Raw genomic sequence first — 25,298 nt, forward strand, 5'->3', positions numbered from 1 at the left:
AAACTTCTGCCCCCTCTCCCGGGATGCCAATGGGTGACTCTCCGAACAGCAGGCGTGACCTGCAGTCACCAACTCTGCTCCCGCCCCTCTCCCAGGGGCCACTACACTGTGTCTGCTGGGCCCGGAACTGGGTGTCTGCTCATAAATTGCCCCCAGGGACAGTTACCCGCAGCAGCTGTGCTCGGAACAACCGTTGCTTCCTGGGTAGGTCATTTTTTGGGTCAGAATAAAAACCCAGCCCCTTCGCCTTTCTCAGGCAGGAGAGGGGGGGTGCAGCAGCCTAAACCTTTTATCGGATTCCATTGTAAATCGTTCTATTTAAGGTAAGTTGCTTGGGTCTGAGAGGCAGAAAAGATGCCGGCCAGATGTTGGGAGCAGCATCAGCATTCAGCCTGTGCTCCTCTCCTGCCTGATGCAAACAGTTGCTAGCAGCTTGTCTCCTGTGGCCCCAGTACACCCCCTTTCTCATGGTGAGAGGGGACTGGATACCTGGGTCTGCAGTTGCCCCAACCTGGGTCTCCTCCTAAATTGAAATGGTTTCCAGCCTTCTTCACCTCCTGCACACAGTGCGCCTTCCACACCCAGAAGCCTTCAGCACTTCAGGCCCACCCACACTGGAGCCCCTCCCAAGCTCTGGCCACCACCTGTGGCTATCAGTATCACTTCCTTCTAATCTCCTGTCCCATTAAAACAATCCCACAAACACCAGAGGTGGTTGAGTGGCTACAAAGACTTTATCAAATTATTTTAAATGTTGGCATTTAAGTATTCATGTGTATACATAGTTACATGGAACCTTTGGGCCAGTGGGGCACAAATGTGGTAGACACAAGATGAGCCTGGCAGGGAAGCAAGAGACCAGGCTTCAAGCCACAGGGCTTTAAAAAATTGATGTCTTTCCGAGGGTCTGAGAATGCGGCCGAAGAGGAAAGGGTCACTTTATGGGGTCTGGCTTAACCCACTGCCCAGAAGAGCTCCTTTCCCACCCTCAGGGGAACAGGGCCTGTTTTCACATGGCATCCCTACCACATATACACCCATTCCCTAAAATCCTGATGTGGCAAACACACCAAAGAACCCACTGGAATATGTCCTTATAAATATATTTAAGAAAACAAGGCACTTTGGGAGCATTACGGCTCACTCTACTACATGTACATCATTCTAGACAGAAAGTAAAAATTGGTTAGTTTCTCAAGTGAATTAACTGAATAAACTTAATAACAAAATTGTTCCCTAACCCACACTGAGGCACTGTTCAAGTGAACACGGCAGGAGGCACAGAATGAGACACATCTCTGCACAACACCTGGTCCCAGGTCAGCTGGACCCCAGCAGGGCTCAAAGCCTGATGCCCCAAGGAAGGCTGACATCTCTCATGAGCAAAGCCCCCCGGCCTCGGAGCACTGGCTCCCTCCCTCCCCAGGCCCTGAGGTCAGGTGAGGGGCCGCAGTGGGAGGCAGTCCTAGAGCAGAGCTGGGACACGGTGGGAATGCTTAAGCAAGGTCACCAAAGCCACAGAGACCTCAATCTGTCCAAGCTGGCGCTGCAGAGTCGGAGGATTGGCGCCACGGGAAGAGATTTCACATTAGCCCTGACAACACCGCCTCAGCTCTGCCGTAACATTGGCCAGGGTTGTTTCTGAGGGTGCTCAAGCTTCTACTGGAGGTGAGCTGGAGCCCGGGCCAGCTGCTCTAAGCCTCCAAGGGCTGGCTGAGCCTGCCGCCTCCCTGGGCTGCTCCTTTGGAATGTACCCATCTCACAACAAAGGCAAAGCCACAGTTGCTTCTGACACTATTGGAAGCTGGGACCCAGGGCCACAGGAATGGGGGCAGGTCCCCTGGGTGGGGTGAAACAGGAAGGGAGGAGACTCCTTGGCTTCAGCACTTAGGAGTCCTTATGGGCCATTGTTCCATATTCTCACCAGCCTCAGCCCAGATTCAATAATCACTAAACTTTGCATTCTACATTACATTGAGTCCAAAAACAGGATTACCTGCATTGGGTCGTTTCTCATCTTAAAGGGCTCTGGGTTTAAAGAAGCCCTTTTTTTGGTGCATATGCATAAGTGGAGCCCAGAGGGCCTCTTGGCTGACTGGGTCCCCGGCCCCCCAAGCCGAGGAGGCTTCGCAAGGCCGGCTGCTACAAAGCGCAGAGCTTGGCTGCATAGATTTTAATGAGAGCGTCAGGCAGAGCTGTGCTGTTGCTCTCCGGGACTTGCAGATCATTACCAAACCAGCTGTAGGATGAGAACACAGCACATCGAAACCCTAGGAGGTCACTGAGCTAATGATCTAATCCTACCTTCCGCAGGCAGTGCCCCTCCCCACCTCCTGCCCCCGGCCCTTTATACGATGGACTCAGTCCATTCCAGAAGCCAGGCCAACACTGCCCCCTTCAAGGTCAGAGCAGAATGATAGTGAGTGGCTCTAGCTCTCCCTTTTCCGGAAAGGAGGAGGATGGGGGTAATTCAGTCAAAGCCATTAAGCCCAAACCCTGGCCTGGCCAGGCCCCAGGTCTCCTATTTGGGAGAACCACTGCCCTCTGCCTGCCTCTCCAGCTACTGCTGGACCTTCAACAGCCATTTTAGGGTTCTGATGAAAGCACCTTCGGCTTCTGAAGTGCAGCCTGGAAAACAAGGTGGGGGCCCATATAGCTTGGTGTCTCAGCAGGGAGCCTGGTGCCAAGTCCTGTGCCAGAGACAGAGAGAAGAGGGCACATGTGGGACTGGCCACAGCAGGAGGGCACGCTGGCCCTACAGGCTCAGTCCTCACACCCTGAGTTCTAAGAAAGAAGGCAGAGGGGAAGCGGTCAGCAAGGGCACAGAGGCAGAACCCATGACTATACACTCTCCTCCAGCCGGAGGGCTTTATGAGGGCTTTGGCAATTACTACAACCATTTGCTGTGCTGGGTAGGGACAGATCCTGTTTCTCTTTGTTTCAGGGCTCTGAAAGCTGGAGAAGCCAGCAGAAGCCGATTTCAGCATAAGAGGCTACACAATAGTTAGGGCAGAAGAGAAGAAACCTCACTGTTGGCCAGAGCTGACCAGTTTTTTCCTGAATAATAGCACCTGTGTATTAGCCTGGGAAAAGTGGGGAGGAAGGGAGGGAGCTTCACCACGTGCAGCGAGGGGAGCTGGAGACAGGACCTGGAGCCCCTCTGCCTTTCAGCCTGCTTCACGGCTGCCAGGCCCCCCCAGGCAGGTACCGGCATGGCTGCCAGCCTGAGGGACTGAAGTTTCCACAATTGGCAGAATCTATGCTTAAACTGGGGGGGGAAAAGGGGGAGGAGTTGCACAGGAATTAAAAACAGCACCTGTCAAAGCTGCCTATCCTCTTCCTTCTCTCACTACTTCTGGTCCCCCAGAAGGGCAGCTCCCAAGGCTGTATGGTTGGTTGGTGACAGAAAAGGGGCAACAAAGAATGACAAGAGAGGCTATGAAGGTCTGAGCAGCACTGACAGCACTGGCACAGACCCTGAGTCCTCCTACTGGGACCCCAACCTACAGTGAGGTCTGGAGTAGCATACTGCCATGAAAGCTCTGCCCAGACTCCAGTAGGTGCCCATTATTTGGTCCCAGAAAGCACAGGTGACTTGGAATCAGGAACTCTGGGCTCTAGCTACGTCACTATCCAACTGTGTGACCTTGAGCAAGTCACTTCCCATCTTTAGGCCTCAGCATCTTTAAAGGGTGGGACCCACAGAGCACCGCTGTTCTTCCTGCCCTGCAGCTCCAAGTCTTCAGGCTTTGCTCCTGACAGCCAGAAGAGGCCTCTGATGTCATGTGTCAGGGAGAGTTTGGTCATGGATACTAAAGGTTAAAATTGGGCTGTGTTGCCTGAAGGCACCTAGAGGTGGTGGTGGTGCATCCTGAACACCATACTCACCAAAGGGATCCTGGGAGGGAGGCAACAACCTCAGCCTGCAGAAAGGCATCACTTCTGGGAAAAGGGGGTGAGACATTCTTTAGAGGCTTGATGCCTCCTGGAATAAAGGACATCCCAAGCATAGAGATCGCTTAGAAAAAGGCAGGCCCACCCTGCTGATTAGGGCAAAGGGTGAGACAGTCTGGCCATTGGAGCCTTCGGCCTGCTCTGCCCTTTCAGTGCACGGGAAAGGGGCCAGCTGTGTCCATTCAGGCCACTCCCCCTGCTTTAGAACCAGAAGGTGGCTGGCATTATTCGAAGTGGCTGAGGGCACAGGTTTTAGAAGACTGCAGTTGAATATGGCTCCTAAGGGAAGGCACCATCTCCAACAGAAACCCGATTAAAGGAATTTGTTTTGGGATTTCTCCTTCCTTTCAATATGCAACAGGCACTTGAAGGAAAGAGGGAACATTCCCAGCTGCTGAATCTCAGGAGCCCCACAGGGCCTGACAAGGGGAGAAGAAATACAGGTTGATTTGGAGGAAGCACTTGGATATATCTTTGGTTGCTTCAGGGAAAGCTTTGGCCCCTTAAAATTACTTTTTTCCTCCCTTTTCTCCCCCACAGGACTGTTGGGGTTGGCATCAAAGAAGGCAGGTAGAAATGAAAGAAAAAGAAGGTGGGCAGCAGGCAGAAAGAGTTAATCCGACCAGTCGTCCTCATCAAACTCAGAGGAGTCATCTTCTGAGTCACTGTACTCAACAGCAATTCGACGAGACAATATGGTAGCCACGTCATTGCCCACGACATCCCGCTTCTCTTGTTCCCGTTGCTCCTCAACCCTGCGCAGCTGGAAACCTGGTGGCGAAGAGACAGAAGGGTGAGGAAGGCATGTCCTCAGCCTGGGAATCCATCTGGGACTGGGTAAGGGGGAGTGGCCACCAATGGGTAAGGGGTATTGGAAAAGACAGAAAAAAAGAAGGTTGTTCTGGAAAAGCAAAAAAATAAAGATGAGTTTATGAAACTGGTAGCCCTGATGCCGCAGGTGTGTCTGAAAGGCAGCCTGCTGTCCTTCCTGGTTTACACACTTTCAGGCTGGCAAGGACTTCTCCTCACGCTTTGAAATGGTGAGCGGCCACCACACTCCAACTAACAGATCCTCAGTCTGCCCAATTCCATCAACTATAATGGGGCTTAGCTGCCATAGACTGTCCCTCTAGACTAGAAGTTTTTTGAGGATCACAATCAGAACAAACCACCATAATCCCTTGGGACTAGACCTGACCTCTGACAGAATAAATACTCCAATGTTCCAGGACAGTGAGATGATGATGGGGGAGGGGAGGGGAGGGAAGGGAAGAGGAGAACAGAGGGAAGGAGATAAAAGAAAACGTGAGAAAAAAGGGGTAAGAGGGCAAGGGGCAAGGAAGGAAGACATGAAGGGCAAAGTGGTGGAGAAGGCTGGGGGGTTGCTGAGTCCAGCTGAACAAGGACCCACTAGGACAGTGATTCTTGCTTTTTTTTGAAGGCATAAAATCCTTCTGAGAAACTGATGAAAAATGGGGATCCTTCCCCAAGGAAAAGAAAATGCATGCAAACACACATAAGCATATATTTCCAAGGACTTCCAAGATCCCAGCTTAAGAATCCTTTACTTTAAACCAAGGTGGAAAGAAATCTCAATCTCCATATTTTCAGGGTGAAGCCTTTTCTCAGGCTGCTCCTAAGCCTAATGTCCCAATCTCTCCCCACCCAACGAAAGCTATTTCCTGGGAAGGGCACAGAGCCCCCCTCACCCATCCTCCAATCAGTCATCCCAGCTTCAGAAAGACAAGGCTCCACAGTCCCAGACCCACCACTGGGATTTACCTTGACGGATGGCTGAAAGCAGGTCGCTACGGGCATCACTCACGGCAGGCAAGGAAGACTTGGGCTTGGTGGCATCAGAATGTGGTGGTGGTACAGCAGGTTGGCCATCTGCACCAGTGAAAGGGGGAGGAGGGGGACCCGGAGGTGGAGGAGGAGGGGGAGGGGGAGGTGCTCCTCCTGTTGGCTGGGACAAGGGAGGTGGTGGCAGAGTTGGGTAGTCAGCTGCTGGTGGTGGAGGAGGAGGTGGAGGGGCAGCAAAATCAGGGTGAGGTGGGAAAGATGGGGGTGAGGGTGGTGGAGGGGTCCCTGGAGACCCAAACCCTACAGGTGGTGGTGGAGGTGGGATGCCTATCATCGAAGGGGGAGGTGGTGGAGGGGCAGGTGGTGGAGCAAACCCGGGTTTAGGGCCTGGCGGAGAGCTTAGAGGAGGAGCTGGTGGAGGATGGCTTGGGCTGACCACACTGGATCTTTTGGGTCCAGCCAAACCAGATCCTCTTTGGTTGTCCATTGAGTAACTAAAAGGCCAAAGAAAAAAGACTCACCATCACTCTTAGAATGCAAACACCTACCTACAGTTAGCCTTGTCTCTATGCCAAGGTTTATCTTGGTTGACTATACCATTTCACTTTGGCTCAAACAGAAAGAAAAGCCTACCTATGGTCAGAACAGATCAATAATAAAATAAGCAGCCTTGTAAGGTAATGAGCTTCCTACCTGTAGACGAGGATAGCCAGATTGAGTAAAACTACCTGAAAGAAGTAGACTTCAGATTCCTCTATTAGGTAAGGACTGGCTGAGACATCTCTTAGGCACCCCTCTACCTTTTCAGCTCTCCTGGGGAAGGCATCCTCCCAAACCCTTCTCTAAGAATGGTCCATGGCAGTTGTCAGTTTAAACCTGCAGCCAGGATTAAGGGTGCATGCAAGAGAGAACTGGAATAAAAATTCAACCACCCACCCACACACCAGGATCTGTTTCTCAGGCTATTACCATTCACCAGCATTGGAGAGGGCAGGAAACCCAAGCCAGGCTGACCACACCTGAGTGGGATATGGATTTAGGTGAATGCATCTTCAGTGCTCATGTGGGGAAATCTTGAGAGAGAATGAATCTCAATCTGAGAATCTGCAGAGATGGGAAATGAATGTGCCACCAGACTCCTGACCCAGGCTTGAAAGAGGATTAAGTCTACACCTCTCCTGGGATCAGATTTGCTCGGATGCAGCTTCAAGGTCTCAGGCCATGTGTGAGGCTGCAGGTTTTCTTTTTCCACCTTTGTATCTAATAGCTACTCCTTAGAAAAGCAGCCATTTTGGAATTTTCCACAGACCTTCAAGCCTTAGCTGCATCTGACAGGGCAACCAGCAGGAGTGATTTGGTAAGCAGAAGGAGATTTGGGATTAATCGTTTCAAGGGCCAAGAAGAATGAGGGGAGAGGAGGAGGGCAGCACTGCTTTAGGTCTCCATCTGAGGGGTCCTCAACATATTCAATCTCTAATTAAGCAGTATTTAAGGAGAAAAGTGCACCTTTCAAAGCTCTCATTTGTCGGGCTACAGAAAGGACAAAAGTAACTGAGAAGACAGTGCAATCTGAACAATTCTCAGCTCTCTTTTCAGTGTGGTACTGAAGTGTTACTGCCTAACAAGTCCTCTGTACACCTCTGCCAGGGACACTGACAAATAGCAAAATGGACAAATTTGGAGTTTCACCCATCTTTTCCCTTTGTTTCATTCTTTCTGGAGATTCTACACAGCAGTGAAACTAACCTGAAGCAGTAAGAGAGGAAGTGACTCTATGCTAGGTTCCTAGACAACTGGGCAAGGTATTTGCAACTATTTCATGGACAGCAGTTTGTACCACTTCATTTCATGATGAGTTAAAGAAAAAAAGTTGGTGACTTCTATTTGTTCGGGTATAGTCAGGAGTAGTTAAGAAAACAGGTTCTGGGGGGCTGGGCGTGGTGGCTCAATCCCAGCACTTTGGGAGGCCGAGGCGGGTGGATCACAAGGTCAAGAGATCGAGACCATCCTGGTCAATGTGGTGAAACCCCGTCTTTATTAAAAATACAAAAAATTAGCTGGGCATGGTGGCACGTGCCCAGCTTTTCGGGAGGCTGAGGCAGGAGAATTGCCTGAACCCAGGAAGCGGAGGTTGCAGTGAGCTGAAATCACACCATTGCACTCCAGCCTGGGTAACAAGAGTGAAACTCCATCTCATAAAAAGGAAAACAGGTTCTGGTCCAACTGACCAATCACGGCTCTGCCCTTACTGGCTGTGACTTTTGGGTCATTTCATTGACCCTCCTCTGTGCCTCACAGTTTACTCATCTGTAACATAGGGATAATAACAGTACCTATTTCAGAAGAGGACTCCTATGGGAATTAAGTGACATATACATACAGTGTTTAGCATAATGCCTGCCACCTTGCAAATAGTGGGTAAGTGTTAATTATTTCTATTATCTAGACAGTTTTGTTTGAAGTTATTTTAGTGGTCTTGACCTAGGGTTTGAACTCTCACTCTTTTTTTTTTTTGGCTCGCTCTGTCATTCAGGCTAGAGTGCAGTGGCATGATCATGGCTCACTTCGGCCTTAGCCTCCCAGGCTCAAGTGATCTGCCCACCTCAGCCTCCTGAGTAGCTGGGACCACAGGTGGGTGCCACCATGCCTGGCTAATTTTTTTGATTTTTAGTAGGGATGAGGTCTTGCTATGTTACCCAAGCTGCTCTTGAACTTTTGGCCTCAAGAGATCCTCCCACCTTGGCCTCCCAAAGTGCTGGGATTAAAGGTGTGAGCCACTGCTCTTGGTCCATTCTTTTGTTCTTGAGTGTATAACCACCAATAGTGGATGGAATAGGTCCACCATTTACCTGAATTCTGCTGGTGGGGGAGGCAAATTGTCCTCGGAGAAGGAAGGAGAAGGGGAAGAAGCAGAGTCTGACTGCGGTGGTGGTGGATAGTTGCTTGTATCCACATTTTCAACACAGCCAATGCTGCCATTCTGGTACACCAAGGTGGGTGGATACCTGACAATGAACCGAACGCCAAAAACTGTCATTTAAAGAGCCTGAGTGGGTTTTCTTCTTAAAATGTACTACAAAAATGCATTGATACAAAAGCTATTAGGGAGAAATAAAATAGGTATATTTCCCATATATTTTCTGCTACACTGAAATTTTATTTTAAGACTAAATATTCTATTGTCAAATATATCCGAGATATTTCTGATGAATTGTGTGTAGTAACAGGATACAACCCAGATTATCAAAACCATGCTCCTCCTTGCCTAGTCTTGGCCTTGTCAAACCCGGCAGTTCTTTTAAATTCTCTCCCCAGTGTCAGGTGCAGATATACCTGAATACCAGAGTCTGTCCTGTGGCAAAGGGTGAAGCCAAGTCCCACAGGCTAGTGAGTTAAAAACATGTGACTGGCACACAGCCTGATTTTGAGGTCAGCAAGCCTCTGGAGAACTCGAAGGCCAAGGAGGTACTGGATTGCAAAATGAAGCTCAGGATGAATGCAGGGTGCTATGAGGTAGTAAACGTGGTCTTTCTGCCAGGTCTCTTATCAAACAAAATGAGCTGACGATTAAAGTAGGGTGCTAGGGCTTGCCTCATGAAAACCTGTCCCTCAGTGCACTGGGCCTTGGGTGAATTTGTTCTGGGTGAACAACAACAAAACTTCAAACAAGCACAAATACACAAGCATCAGCTAGCAAAATCTGGCCTGCTATGCTCCACCTCCCGCCCTCTTTCCACCATTGTTGGGTTCTAAAGAACTCATCTAAAACAGACCCCAGGGAGAACAGAGTTGGAGGAAACTAACTGAATCTAAAGATTCTCTGATGTGGAAAATCCCCAAGGCCTGGAGCCCTGGAGCCTTGGCACGTCTCTTTATAGGTTCACCAACAGGCACGTCCAGATAGACTAGCCATGCAGCCCAACTCCAAACCACCCGGACAACAGGAAAATGGGAGGCAAATCCTCATCTTCCTACTCCACAAAAAAAAGACACACATGGGTAGCTGGCATTCTGAACACGCAAGCTTCTGGCTTTAGAGTCACTGAACCTGTGACAACTGCCTGTCTGAACAGGATGGGTCCATGGAACAAAATGGCCCCCTTTACTGGGAGGTAAAGGTAATGAAGGTACCCTCAGGGGTGATTTCCTAGAAAAGAAAAAGATTCATTTTTTCCTTTCACCGTCTTCATCACTCTTTAAAATAGATCTCTTAATCCATGAAGAACAAGTGTCAGAAGTGTCAAGATTTTTAAAAGTCAAGATTTTCATGTAGAGTTATTTCTAAAAGCTAGAACAACTAAATTCTTTCCTTTTATCATTCCTAGACACCCAGCACGGGCTGGCATGGTTCTCTGACAGCCATGATGCAATGTATTTAGAGAAAAAACCAGGGTGACATTCATTCCAAGCAGTCATGGTGACTTGGCTTTGAATGTCAACCAGGTCAGATACCAGAGTAAGTATCAAACCAAGCTTTAAAACCATCTTTTTCCCCCCTTTAAACCTCCAGTGTGACTTGGTATCGGGAAATGGGGTCAGACTGACACCTCTTATTTCTTCGCAGAGATATATAGCCTCAATACTGGCCGAGCAACCTTTCCCACACTGTCTATGAGGTTTGCATTCAGTCCCTTGGCCAGCCTCTCTCCCAAGACTGACAAAAGCTGACTGAAAAGTTGCTTCAGTGATGTGAACAACTTCCTTGCCCGGCCCTCCCCAGCCCTCAGAGTGAAATGCCCAGTTCTTAGGCATGACCTTCAAATCAATGCTCTGGAGGCAAAGGATTCCCAAGACCACTTTTCTTCCCTTTCCAGTCTTTCCTCTGGGGCCCTGAGATGTGTCAGTGTCTCGCAGAATAAGGGCACTAGGAGCCATGGGCTTTCTTTTCCAGACCACTCCAGTCACCTCATTTAAATTGCTGAGTCTCTTGATTTATTTAGCAAATTTTAATCACCAGATGGATGCACTTTAAAGTAGCTGATTAATAGTGGTATTGATCTAAGCCACACAGACAGACTTCAGGGGGTGTGAAAGGTGTCACACCAGAGCTGTCAGACTGTTGTCCCCAGGTCCCCAGCCCCTTCAAAGAATGCTACCAACAGCACAAAGGCATCACCTACCCAGAAGGCCCCAGCTTCTCTTTGGACTCCACAAATTCTTGTCCCATCTTCATTTTCTCCCACTCTTCCTTACGTGTCTTGATTTTACGTGGGTTTACGTTCCCTCGATTTGGATTATCTTTCTTTTCTTTCTATAATGAAAAGAACAGGAAGGTCTTTGCAGAACATTTTCCAAAGTTATTCATTAGAATTCTACCCATCTTCATGGATGCATATCTAAGAGATGATCTGCCTAGACAACATACAATAACTACATAACTTACAGAATTACTGGGTTTGCCGGGATCTAGAGGCCATCTAATCCACTCCATCCCCTAGGTGAAACATTTGCTCAATCTCACATTCAAATGCCTCCAGCAATGGGAAACCCACTACCTCTTTTCACTCACATTTTTGAAAAGCTCTAATTGCTAGAAGTTAGTAAACAGCTATTTATTATTTGCTCAGCCCCAAAGATCAGTCAAGAGAGATGAGATGTAATGAGACCTACGGTTATCTGGGCATATATAAGGAAATAGTTAAAAAAAAATCAATGAAGAATTTTTCAGCCTGTGCAGCTGCTCTTGCCCCTGGCACTCTCTTGGGCCTCCCAGCAGCCATGCTTAATGGGAATGAGGTTGCAACTGGTAGGTCACATACATATCAGGAAGACTCTATGGGGAGGAAGAATCTCCAAAACCTACATCTAGTCCCTCACCCTGGCCCCACCCAACCAGTAGTGAAGGTGTTAAACTGCTCCTGTTGCAAATCAAACACTGCAGAACCTTGTGCTAATCTCTGAGAAATGAGCTGCAAAACTGGAAGGGAAGGGACTAGCCTAGCTTGCGTGTCCAGCAGAGTCAGGTGCAAATTGCAAGAGAAATAAATGGTGAATAGAAAAGTCAATTTCTAAAACTCAGCCTGAATATACTCAATTGTTAATAGTGCTGGGGGGAACAAACACATTTTTGGTGTGATTTATACTTTCATCTTCGTTGTGCTTGGTGTGGCCACATTTTTTTAAGAGTTTCACCTGGCATCCAAGCAAGCAGCCACTCAAAATGATTACTTCACATAAGACTGGCTTCCTTTTTATCCCTCCCTCCACAATCGTGCCTACTGATGTGGAGAACAGAGGCCCCTTTCCCCTCACCCTATGCTTTCTCTTCTCTTTCATGATATCCTTGGTGTCCTGCAGCATCTTCTCCTTCCAAAGATCAAAGAAGTATGAAGGGTCTGTGTAGAATTTGAGTGCCTCTTTTCCATCATCCCTGGGATAGAAATGAAGACAAGTAGCTGTCAGTAGACAGATGAGCTCCCAACCAAATCCAATATTCCAAACACCTACCAGTTAGCAGTTTTTACACCAAGGAATCAAGAAGTCATTTGAATCGATTGCATATTTCCTCTCCCATACCAGCATTTCAATGCCCCTGAATGGCACCTCTCTACTTATCAGGCTTTTTAAGAACTTTAGCCTTACTTTCAATTCCTGGTAGATGAATTTGCATTGTCAGGGCAAGAACAGGTGATAGCAGCAGGGATTCTGATTACTTCTAATGATCTGCATGGCCACAGACATCTCCCTGAGGATATTCAGATATCCTGGTACATCAGAGGGAATTTCTACCACTGTTTCCTCTTTTTGCACCAGTTCCCCAGGACTCTCTAGGAAGCATCAGTAGCTTTCCACCCACTGGAAATCTGTGTATACATGTGGAGGTTCATGTGTATGCATATGTACACATATATACATGAAAAGTGTGTGTGTGTACAGCTGTTATTTCTCTGCACACACAGATAAGAAACCACAGCACTCCACCTTCTTGCTCCCTTCTAAAATAGCTTAGCGCCCACACACACCCCAACCACAAGGGGGCTCCAGTGAAAAAAGACGGCCAGCTGTTGTTAAGACCACAAGGTTTAATCACCAGCTCCTAATTAGGGGCTGTGCCAGTGGGATAGCATAAATCACCGCATGTCCTTATAAGGGCTATCTGCCAGACTCAATGGTCCTGGTTGGAATCTTGCACTTTGGCATGGATGGATAAGGTCCTCTCACTATCCAGAAAATATGTGCTTAAGAGTGAACATTTATCTTAACATTATTCTGAACTAAAAAGAACTGGAAGGGCAATTCTATTTCCTCCCCTCCAATCCTATCACAACACGGAAAGCACTTCCAAATCAAACATTAATGACTGAGACAGAGTCTAGCTCTGTTGCCAGGTTGGAGTGCAATGGCGTGATCTTGGTTCACTGCAACCTCCGCCTCCTGGGTTCAAGCGATTCTCATGCCTCAGCCTCCTGAGTAGCTGGGACTACAGGCATGTGCCACCACACCCAGCTAATTTTTGTGTTTTTTTTTTTTTGAGACGGAGTTTCGCTCTTGTTACCCAGACTGGAGTGCAATGGCGCAATCTCGGCTCACTGCAACCTCTGCCTCCTGGGTTCAGGCAATTCTCCTGCCTCAGCCTCCTGAGTAGCTGGGATTACAGGCACGCACCACCATGCCCAGCTAATTTTTGTATTTTTAGTAGAGACGGGATTTCACCATGTTGACCAGGACGGTCTTGATCTCTTGACCTCGTGATCCACCCGCCTCGGCCTCCCAAAGTGTTGGGATTACAGGCGTGAGCCACCATGCCCGGCCTAATTTTTGTGTTTTTAGTAGAGACAGGGTTTCACCATGTTGGCCAGGATGGTCTGTATCTCTTGACCTTGTGATCTGCCCACCTTGGCCTCCCAAAGTGCTGAAATTACAGGCATGAGCCTCGGCGCCCAGCTGTTTGTTTTCTGAGACAGAGTCTCACCTGTCGCCCAGGCTGGAGCACAGTGGCGTGATCTCGGCTCACTGTAACCTCCGCCTCCCAGATTCAAGCGATTCTCCTGCTTCAGCCTCCTGAGTATCTGGAACTACAGGCATGTGCCACCACACCCAGCTAATTTTTGTATTTTTAGTAGCAACAAGGTTTCATCATATTGGTCAGGCTGGTCTCAAACTCCTGACCTTATGATCTACCCGCCTTGGCCTCCCAAAGTGCTGGGATTACAGGCGTGAGCCACCGTGCCTGGCCACATTAATGATTTCTATATTAAATCTTCTTCTGAATTAGATATACACCAGTTATTTCTGTTAGGCCAAGTTCAGATAATTGAGAGGCCATGCTAATTCTGATACTGTATGTTAAAAAGAAAAATACCACTAACTGAAGAAAAAAATTCTATTAATATCATCTGTTTATCCAATCCTATCACAAACCCTATGTCACACTCCCTACAATATTACTAGCTGTATGACCCCTTTTTGCCCCACAACCCCTCTGCCCAAACCCAACTAGACTCAGTAATGGAGGATGCAGAGTCAAATCTCTGTCCTGCTATGCTGGTCTCTTTGAAAGCCAAGGGCAAAACATAATTTTACACAGTAAAATGAAGGACAGATGCCATGTACTTTATATCTGTGTGAGAAGGTTCCCTGAATCAGACTGGTGTTCTTGAATTTCACATGGGGATGCGCAAGTGCACGTGTGTGCGCTCTCTCTCTCTCTACCTTGTAGTGTACACATGTCTGACAGAAGACATCCGCCTCCAGCTATCTGTAATTACTTTTTACCTGCTCCAAAGATACGTATGGATGTAAGCAAGATAAATATTCGCCTTCTGCCCCTCTTCAGTGGTTTTTTGCAGGACCGCAAAACTACCAAACCACTAGAGAGGGGCTTTAAGTTGTCTATAAGGCTACCTTGTTTTTCAAGTCCAGCCACAGCAGGGTAGGTCCTTTCAGAAGGAAATGTCTAAAGGATGTTCAAAACAAAGTGAACAATGCTCATTTGGAAGAATGCCAATTACTCCTTAAGCTTTGGAAAGACCCCTCTGGGCCCAGAGCAGCCAGTCCAAGAGGCTTGCCCCACTAACACGCCCAAACATCTGGTAATCTGGTGGTTTCCAAGTAAGTGGGAGCCTTGCTAGAATGTTGCCCCTGGGATCCATGCTGTAGGACTGCCTTGTAACAAAGTCCTTTTGGTTCTATAATAACTAAATTCCTTGGATGGAATCCAAGATGGACTTGGCTTATATGAAATTAAACTTTGTAGCATGCAATGTTACAGTAAACTTTCAATATATATTATACTCACTATGCATTTCAGAAACCAAACAATAATAACTGACAAGTGTCTATGGGGTAAATTTTAGTTTCTGCCATCACAGCCAACATGGGGGTAGGCAGTATGCTTTTAAATACAAGCCTCTGATGTAAACAACCACTTCAGATAAAAAGACAATCTAGTGTTATTAACCACAGGTTGAAAAAGGGAGGAGCTAGCCAGCCATTACCTGTAAGGGGTAAGATTGTTGAGAGGGGGAGGAGTATCACAGGTATTGTATGTTTCTAAGACAGGCACTGGGAGAGAGTTTCTGTCAAAAAGTTTCTGATCTTGAATGGTGGAGCTTCTGAAGGCCTTTCGGGTGTTGATTCCTTGTAGTGACACTGAGAGAAGATGGAAGGCATTAGAAAATGGACGACAGGCTATTTGAGCAAACACTGAGTCACACCAGTCAGAGAGGCCTCAGCTGCTGCATTTCTTGGCTGCAGCTGTCTGCAGCCAGGCTTTTTTTTTTTTTTCCCTCCTGCTCGGGGAAGCCCCACAAGGCTGTCAGCAGCCCAGTCATTTCACGACTGAACAAAATGAGGCAACACAAAGGTTTACTATGTGGCCAGATCTAGCAGGCCTCTCCTTAGGAGGAATGAATCTTCCAAGTACTTTTATGGTAGCAGAATACGATTGAGGGAGGGGAAATCTGAGAAAGAAGGAATTGGGGAAATGGGAGAAAGGAATATGTGGGGGTGTGGTAGAGCTAGAAGGTTTCTTCCCACCACTCAGGCTTGTGTCATTTCAAAGCAGAACTCTATAGGTCTCTGTGATTTCTCTCCTCACTTTTTTTTTTTTAATAAATCAGGGAAAAAATTCTACAAAACTGTTCAGCAGAGCCTGCAAATGCTGAGCTCAGCTTTCATACCTTCTTCTTCCTTGGGATCCAGCTGAGTGACTTTAACTTGTAGTCGGTCAACCCTCTCAGCAAGGGAGCTTACCCGAGAGGCAAAGGTATTTGCCTGGGTAAAAAGCTCTCCAAAAATGTCCTCTGCATATTTACCTGGGAAGAGCAAAGAAACAAGTCACTAGTGCATAGAAGTAACATAAATGGTCAGAAAAACTGGCTACTAAAGATAGTATTCCCTAACTCCCAAACACATATATACATTCATACACACATACCCTAAGACGGTTTGGGCTATATGCAGATGACTGCTCTTGGAGACAGAGAAATACTCTTCATAGTTTAGGAAGTCTGCATATGCTCTATAAGTAATGGAGCGTTCTTGACAGACTGTGAACAGTCATGAAACTCAAAACAGGCCGAATAAAACTGAAAGGTCTAATGCAAAAAATTAAGCCTGGAAGAACAGATAATATTTCTACACATTTCCAGCCTGGGCAACATAATAAAGCCCCATCTCTACTAAAAATACAAAAATTAGGCAGGCGTGGTGGCAGGAGCCTATAATCCCAGCTACTAGGGAGGCTGAGGCAGGAGAATCGCTTGAACCTGGGAGGTGGAGGTTGCAGTGAGTCAAGATCCAGCCACTGCACTCCAGCCTGGGTGACAGAGTGAAACTCAAAAACAAAAACAAAACAAAACAAAAAAACTACACATTTGCCTATAGCCTTTAGCCTCTTGCTGTTCTGTAAAAGCACCTTATAAAATGGTTCTGTAAAACAGACTAGGAGTTCAGAGGACGTTCTAGGTATCTAAAATTAACATGAAAAATAAGAAATTAGTTCCTGAATGGAGCCTGAAAAGTATAGTGAACAACCATGATTCGCTGTGGTATCTTTGAGGGGTCCTGAGCTTATCAGAGATGCGCAACTTCTAAGAGGTGGAAAGATTACTTTATGTTTTATAACCTATAACTTTCTTTTCTTTTTTCTATTTTTCTTTTTGGAGACAGTTCCTCTGTGGCCTAGGCTGGAGTACAGTGGTGTGATCTTGGCTCACTGCAACCTCTGCCTCCTGGGCTCAAGAGATTCTCACATATCAGCCTCGTGAGTAGCTGGGATTACAGGTGTGCAACACCATGCCAGGCTAATTTTTGTATTTTTGGTAGAGACAGGGATTTGCCAGGTTGCTCACTTGTCTCAAACTCTTGCCTCAAGTGATCCACCCACCTTGGCCTCTCAAAGTGCTGAGATTACAGGAGTTGAGCCACCACGCCCGGGCTGTAATCTACAACTTTTAAAGTCTTTTCTCTAGGTTACAATCCTTCAAATCTATATCTCAGAAACAAAGTGAAAAGCTGAAACTTCCAAGCCCTCTATGAAAAACAACATACCAGTGGTCTCTTTCCACAATGTCTTGATTTTTAGAAAAAGAAAAGTTCCATACTTTCAACCCTGGAATGCAAGGAGAATTTGCAGCCAAAGAAACATAACAGCAATTTGACACTACCTCTATATTGTCATTCCAAGCCACAGGCACATTCTTACTAGGAATGAAAAGTGGTGCATACAAATAAATATACCATCTGAGCTTCTTCTTCTTTTTTATTTTTTGGAGACAGAGTCTCGCTCTATCCCCCAGGCCAAAGTACAGTGGCACACAATCTGAGCTCACTGCAGCCTCCTCCTTCTGGGTTCAACCAATTCTCATGCCTCAGCCTCCTGAGTAGCTGGGATTACAGGTGCTTGCCACCACACCAGGTTCATTTTTGTATTTTTAGTAGAGACAGGGTTTCACCATGTTGGCCAGGCTGGTCTTGAACTCCTGACCACAGGTGATCCACCCACCTCAGCCCCCCAAAGTGTTGGGATTATAGGTGTGAACCACTGCGCCCAACCCTACCATCTGAGCTTTCTAATTGCAAGGTGAAGGCAGGTATGAGAGACTGTGCCCAATCAAATGATAATTTTTTTTTTTGAGAATTATTTAAGGTAGGCTCAATTTTTAGCTTCAAAACTACATTACGCTTAGTCCACATTTGAGGGGAAAAAAATAGCCTAAAAGGCCAAAACCATACCTTCAGGTGAACTGCAGTTCACCTTCCCAGTACAACCTGAAGAGTGGGGATAAGACCAATCAACTGCATATTTTGAATTGCTGGTAAATTTAAGTCAATAAGGATTTCTAATCAAGGAAGAAGCAAGTCCTTGCATACTGAATGGTTTGTGACCTAAACAACTATCGGAAGCTCCTGAGCGCAAATAACTCAAATCAGCTGATGAGCATTTCTATTCTGCAGGTTGTGGATTTTATTTGATCCCTGTTCAAAATATGGCTATGTTCCTATAAAAACCATACGGTATCATGCTCATCTAGGTAATGGAAAATTGTGTTTGGAAGGCTAAAACAGAGAAATATGCAACATTATGTGTAGAAAATAAATCAAGCTCAAAAATATCTGTTAAAAATAATAGAAGGTGGCCGGGCGCAGTGGATCATGAGGTCAAGAGATCGAGACCATCCTGGTAAAGATGGTGAAACCCCGTCTCTACTAAAAATACAAAAAATTAGCTGGGCATGGTGGCGCATGCCTGTAATCCCAGCTACTCAGGAGGCTGAGGCGGGAGAATTGCTTGAACCCAGGAGGCGGAGGTTGCGGTGAGCCAAGATCGCGCCATTGCACTCCAGCCTGGGTAACAAGAGCGAAACTCCATCTCAAAAAAAAAACACATAATAATAATAATAGAAGGCTGGGGCCGGGTGTGGTAGCTCACGCCTGTAATCCAAGCACTTTGGAGGCTAAAGTGGGTGGATTACCTGAAGTCGGAAGTTCAAGACCAGCCTGACCAACATGGTGAAACCCTGTCTTTAATAAAAATAAATAAAAATAATAGAAGGCTGGGCGTGGTGGCTCACGCCTGTAATCCCATCATTTTAGGAGGCCAAGGTGGGTGGATTACGTAAGGTCAGGAGTTTAAGATCAGCTGGGCCAACACAGTGAAACCCTGTCTCTACTACAAAAATGAGCTGGGCGTGATGGCGGGTGCCTGTAACTCCAGCTATTCAGGAGGCTAAGGCAGAAGAATTGCTTGAACCTGGGAGGCAGAGGTTACAGTGAGCAAAGACTGAGCCACTGAAAGCCAGCCTGGGTAACAGAGGGAGACTCCATCTCCAAAATAAAAAAAAAGCTGGCTGTGGTGACATACACCTGTAATCCCAGCCACTCAGGAGGTTGAGGCATGAGAATCACTTGAACTTGGGAGGCAGAGGTTGCAGTGAGCCGAGATTGCGCCATTATACTCCAGCCTATCTCAAAAATAATAATAATAAATAAAACAATAAAATAATAAAAGAAAAGGGCTGGGTGCGGTGGCTCACACCTGTAATCCCAGCACCTTCGGAGGCCAAGGCAGGTGGATCACAAGGTCTGGAGATCTAGACCATCCTGGTTAACATGGTGAAACCCTGTATGTATTAAAAATATAAAAAATTAGCTGGGCATGGTGGTGGGCGCCTGTAATCCCAGCTACGTGGGAGGGAGGCTGAGGCAGGAGAATCACTTGAACCTAGGAGGTGGAGGTTGCAGTGAGGCAAGATCATGCCACTGCTCTCTGGCCTGGACAACAGAGCAAGACTCCATTTCAAAAAAAAAAAGAAGAAGAAGAAAAGAAAAATATCTATTAACCATCCAGCTATTCTGAAGGGAAAAAAAAACCAAAAACCTCAATCACCTTACACCAAGAGAGTCACCGAGAGTACCTAGGATTTCCTGCTCCTTAAATGAAGGGGGTAGTGACAGTGAGAGTAGAGGCTCAGTGTGGCAAAGTGATTTTCAAGATAAAATCTTACAAAGAACCTCAATATTTAAAATTGCCAACAATAAAATCTCTATTTTAAGAGGAAGAGAGGTGATGTGAAGGCTTCCCCACTGTCTCATCAACTCAGGCCCAAGGCAGACTTACAACTATACTATGAGACATGCAAGGAGCAGTTGACTTCAAATCAGAAAATCTAAATCAAAGTCTCAGATTATACTTGTGTACTCATCAGCAAGTCACAATCTCCCAGCCTTAGTTTCCTCATCTGTAAAGTTGGGATATCTACCCCATCAAGTTACCTTGAGGATTAAGTGAGCTCAAAATGTGAATTGTTACAATGAGATTCTTCCTTATACTGCTCAACCACATTACATGATTTAAGATTGTAAATACCTAAGGCCAGGCGCAGTGGCTCATGCCTATAATCCCAATACCTTGGGAGGCTGAGGTGGGTGAATCACTGATGGGCAGGAGTTTGAAACCAGCCAGGCCAACATGGTGAAGCCCCTTCTCTACTAAAAATGCAAAAATTAGCTAAGCATGGTGTCGCATGCTTGTAATCCCAGTTACTCAGGAGGCTGTTACATGAAATTGCTTGAGCCCAAGAGGCAAAGGTTGTAGTGAGCCAAGATCACACCACTGCACTTCAGCCTGAGCAATGGAGCGACACTGTCTCCAAAGGAAAAAAAAGAGCGTAAATTCTGAATACCCTAAGTTTTTGTTTTTAAATGTTTTTATTTTTTAGACATTGTCTTGCTCTGTTGCCCTGGCTGCAGTGCAATGGCATGATCTCCACTCACTATAACCTCTGCCTTCTGGGTTCAACAGATTCTCCTGCCTCAGTCTCCTGAGTAGCTGGGATTAAAGGCACATGCCACCATGCCTGGCTAATTTTTGTATATTTAGTAGAGAAGAGGTTTTCACCATGTTGGCCAGGCTGGTCTCGAACTTCCAACCTTAAATGATCCGCCTTGGCCTCCCCAAGTGCTGGGATTATCGGCGTGAGCCACTATGCCCAGCCTAAATACCCTGTTTTAAGCTTAGAGGAAAATTTTAGATATAATTCCAATCAGTAATTTGATAGTCTCAATTCTTCAAGTGCTAAAAATTACTCCCAATTTCAGAAAACAATAGTGTGATACTGAACTAGGGAAAACCAAAATGTCTTGCTCAAGAGTTAAATTTCACTCATTCAGATGACCAACACAGACCCAGTATCCATCAGGACATTCATAACAGATAGCACATTCTGCAAAAGATTCCAGGAAGCAGTCTTCAATTTTGTTTTTTTCCTTAGTAGAACTCTTCAAATGAAATGTTACACAGAAGTAGAACAGGTAAAACTGATTTTTAAAAATGTGAAGCTGCTCTTATTGAAGTCTGAGTGGGAGTCTTGGAGCTCCCCAGTGGCATGCCCCACCCCCTCACCCACACTGCAGTCAGTCAGAAACCCAGTATCTAGTTTGATTTTCTAATAACCCAAGTGGGGGTTCCATTCTCCTGGGTGGCCACAAAACTGATCCAAAGTGCTGGCTGGCTGTACCTATATTTCCTAAGATATGGCAACCGAATATGCGAAATGCCAATTTACTGTTCTGAGAAAAAATCAGAAGTCTGGATGTGCTGTCACAGAGCAATCTATGGCTGTGGAATTTTTAGTTTTAGGCTTTATCCATTTCATAATCAGACTTTCACTACTAAATTGAGAAGTTCCACCTAGGTACAATGCACATAAGGCCAAGGTCATGAGCCTGAAGCACATATGAAACCCTTCCCTGTACTCCTTTCAGCTAGATGAAATCCCAGTCATCTTTCAAGGTCCCATTCAAATGTAACCTCTTCTATGAAGCATTCCTTGACCCTGCCTATCCCCACCTGTGCTGCCACTACCCACAGAAAGTATTCTTTCCATTCTTACATTCTTTGTGCATCAACAGCATAAAATCGTGGGAAATATACAGACATGAATTATTCGACAAACATTACTAAGCTTCTGCTGGGTGACAGGTACTATACAAGGTAGACATCGGGGTTCAAGGACAAACAACACATGATTTCTACCTTCAACTTTTTTTTTTTCGGTTGCCCAGGCTGGAGTACAGCCGAGCTATCTCAGCACACTGCTGCCTTGACCTCCTGGGCTGAAGCAATCCTCCCACCTCAGCCTTTCAGACAGCTGAAAGTACAGGCACATGTCACCACACCAAGCTAATTTTGTTTATTTTTTGTAGAGGCTGGGTCTCACTTTGTTACCCAGGCTGTCTCAAACTCCTGGGCCCAGGTGATCCTCCTGTCTCAACCTCCCATAGTGCTGAGATTACGAGCATTAGCCAATGCACCTGGACAAGAATTTTTTTTTTTTTTTTTAGATAGAGTCTCACTCTGTTGCCCAGGCTGGAGTGCAGTGGCACGATCTCGGCTCACTGCAACCTCTGCCTCCTGGGTTCAAGTGATTCTCCTGCCTCAGCCTCTTGAGTAGCTGGGATTACAGGTGCGTGCCACCACGCCCGGCTAATTTTTGTATTTTTAATAGAGATGGGGTTTCATCATGTTGGTCAGGCTGGTCTCGAACTTCTGACTTCGTGATCCACCCGCCTTGGTCTCCCAAAGTGCTGAGACTACAGGCGTGAGCCACTTCACCCGGCCCCAAGAGTTTTGAATTGCGTATAAGAGACATAGGTAATCTGTAATATAATGTGACAGGATAATATAGGCATGTAATGGGAGCTCAAAAGTGTACTCTTAGCCCAACCTGGAAAAGGAGATCCCTGAGCTGGGCTTTCCTACAGGTAGCTAGGCAGCCAAAGATGGCAAGGGCTGTTCAGCCAGGCAGGATAGCAAGAGTACTGCATGGAAGTATGAAAGAGCATAGTCTGTCTCAGAAGAACTACTAGTAATTGATAATTCATTCTTTCTTCCCTTCCTTTTTCCTTTAAATTAATTAATTAATTAATTAATTAATTTGAGACAAGGTCTCACTCTGTTGCCCAGGCTGGAGTACAGTAGCACGATCATGGCTCACTATAGTCTTGAACTCCCAGGATCAACCAATCCTCCACCTTAGCCTTCCAACCAGCTGGGACGACAGTTGTGCACCACCACACCTGGATAATTTTTAAATTTATTTTGTAGTGACAGGGTCTTGGTATGTTTCCAGGGCTGGTCTTGAACTCCTGAGCATAAGCAATCCTTCTGTCTCAGCCTCCCAGAGTGCTGGAATTATAGGCTTGAGCCACTGTGCTGGGCTCCCTTTCTCCCATTTTACAGTCTTTTCAAAGACTGTAAAATGAGGGCTGGGCATGGTGGCTCATACTTGTAAACCCAACACTTTGGGAAGCCGAGACGGGTAGATAACCAGAGGTAGGTCAGGAGTTTGAGACCAGCCTGGCCAACATGGTGAAACCCATCTCTACTAAGAATACAAAAAATTAGGTGGGCATGTTGGCAGGTACCTGTAGTCCCAGCTACTCAGGAGGCTGACGCAGGACAATCACTTCAACCCAGAGGCAAAGGTTGCAGTGAGCCAAGATCGCGCCGTTGTACTCCAGCCTAAACAAGAAGAACAAAGCTCTTTCAGAAGTAAAAAGATTTTTAAAAGATTGTAAAATGGAAGACAGATTACAGAAAATGAGTCTAGAGTAAGGCATGTCTTAGAGGGTCCTGCATGCTCAGTCAAGGCATCTAGATAATTTCATAGAGAGGAAGAGGAGAAATAGTTGAGATGTATACTCTGACTATAAAAACATTTGTTACATTCCAAAAGTTAACACAGAATTAATTTTCAAAGCCTCAGAAATTCAGAATTATAAAAGTAAAAAGTGAGATTTAAGTTTTAGGCAGATCACTCTGGCAGGGATAAGGGGACAAATTTAAGGGGGCTGGATCAACAAAAGAAGGCAGAGGGAGGCTTGGGTAATAGTTTAGGTGAAAGTCAATGAAGTCTGAACCAGGGCAATATTGGCAGAGACAGAGCTAAGAAACTCATAGGAAGCCTGAATTTAAACAGTGACTTCGCCTCTTACTGGCTGTCTATCTTTAGGAAAATTACCTTAATTTTTTTTTTTCTTTTGAGATGGAGTCTCACTCTGTTGCCCAGGCTGGAGTGCAGTGACATGATCTCGGCTCACTGCAAGGAGCTGGGACTACAGGTTTGTGTCACCATGCCCAGCTAATTTTTGTATTTTTAGTAGAGATGGGGTTTCACCATGTTGGCCAGGCTGGTCCTGAACTCCTGTGATTCACCCCCCTCAGCCTCCAAAAGTGCTGGGATTACAGGCATGAGCCAAGCTACCTTATTTTTCTGAGCCTTCTTTTCTTCATCTGAAAAATGAAAATATCACCACCTAATCTCAAAGGATTACTGAGAAGACTAAATGAGATAATCTATGTCAAGATCTTATCCAAACCTGGAATAAAGTAGGCAATCAACAAATGTGGGTTCCCTTCTCACTCTCTCCCCATTCTCTCTCCTTTTGAGACTGTTGCCCAGGCTGGAGTGCAGTGGTGCAATCTCGGCTCACTGCAACCTCTGCCTCCCGGGTTCAAGTGATTCTCCTGCCTCAGTCTCCCGAGTAGCTGGGATTACAGGTGCCCGCCACCACGCCCAGCTAATTTTTGTATTTTTAATAGAGAAGACAGGGTTTCACCATGTTAGCCAGCATGGTCTCGAAATCCTGATCCACCCACCTCAGCCTCCCAAAGTGCTGGGATTACAGGTGTGAGCCACCACGCCCAGCTCCTGTTAAGAATTATTTATTTCTGTCTCCCCTTGTAGATAATGAGCTCCTGGAGGGCAGAGACCATTTCTTATTATTACTGTATCCCCTTCAGCATCTGGTATATAAAATACATTCAACACATGTTTATCAGATGAATAAAGGGTCAGTTAGCCCCCACGATGTAAGAAAATCTTGTTTCCTTGGGCATAAGGTGACTTTGGCCCTCAGATCAGCTTCTACAAGATAGGAGTGGTCTGATCACAAGTGCAAGTGTGAGCAATGGCACCCATCAACACCACCGTGGAAAAACAGCTGAGAGCATAACTTCAGTAAGTGAAAATAAGAAGCACCATTAACTAGATATTCTTTGTCCTGTGAAGAAGGAACCAGTGTGTGATTGACTTCCACCCATTTGGCCTTCTCAGGGAGAGAGAGAGGCAGAAATTATGCCTTTAAAAAGCAGTGAGGCTTTCTGCAGCCTTCATGTCAGCTGCACTGCTGTTGTGCTACTGTCAATGTTCTTTTGTATAAGACAGGCACTGGCAGGGTTTCATTTCTTCATGATGCCCCATCTAGGTTTTTCAAAAGCCCTGGATCAACTGAGATGGTCCCTGAGGTAGGTGAAGGCTTAGGAATCTCAGACTCCATACATCATCTGGTCATACAGTTCTGTCTCCTCAGACTCCTATTTTAAAGGCTGGGCCTATTGCTATCCGGGGGAATGCAGGCTTTCTTGATATTCCACTGCCTTCACTAAGGGCAGTGATGCGATAGGAGGAGTGAGTGCCTGAAATAATTCACATCAAGATGCCTTTGCTAAGGAAGATCACTAAATGGCATTTTGACGGAGGTGCTTATGGGAGCTGGAGTGGCACTAGACAAATGCAGAGCCAATCCAAGCATCT

The 25,298-nt window shown here is 46.3% G+C and overlaps 1 protein-coding gene across 6 annotated transcripts in view; it reads right to left on the reverse strand.

Moving 5' to 3' along the window:
* Positions 1–715: 715 nt before the first annotated feature.
* Positions 716–25,298, reverse strand: part of WASF2 (WASP family member 2) — an 84,954-nt gene continuing 60,371 nt past the window's right edge. For all 6 annotated transcript variants that reach the window (XM_002750496.7, XM_078330844.1, XM_078330843.1 and 3 more), the window contains 7 exons: positions 15,879–16,013; positions 15,195–15,348; positions 12,010–12,127; positions 10,878–11,008; positions 8,607–8,762; positions 5,737–6,251; positions 716–4,725 (listed from right to left, as the gene is read on the reverse strand). In XM_002750496.7, the coding sequence (XP_002750542.1) occupies positions 4,568–4,725; positions 5,737–6,251; positions 8,607–8,762; positions 10,878–11,008; positions 12,010–12,127; positions 15,195–15,348; positions 15,879–16,013 (1,367 nt within the window). In that variant the 3' untranslated portion in view covers positions 716–4,567. The remainder of the gene's footprint in view (positions 4,726–5,736; positions 6,252–8,606; positions 8,763–10,877; positions 11,009–12,009; positions 12,128–15,194; positions 15,349–15,878; positions 16,014–25,298) is intronic.

The sequence above is a fragment of the Callithrix jacchus genome, chromosome 7, assembly GCF_049354715.1.
Source record: "Callithrix jacchus isolate 240 chromosome 7, calJac240_pri, whole genome shotgun sequence".
Classification (NCBI taxonomy): domain Eukaryota; kingdom Metazoa; phylum Chordata; class Mammalia; order Primates; family Cebidae; genus Callithrix; species Callithrix jacchus.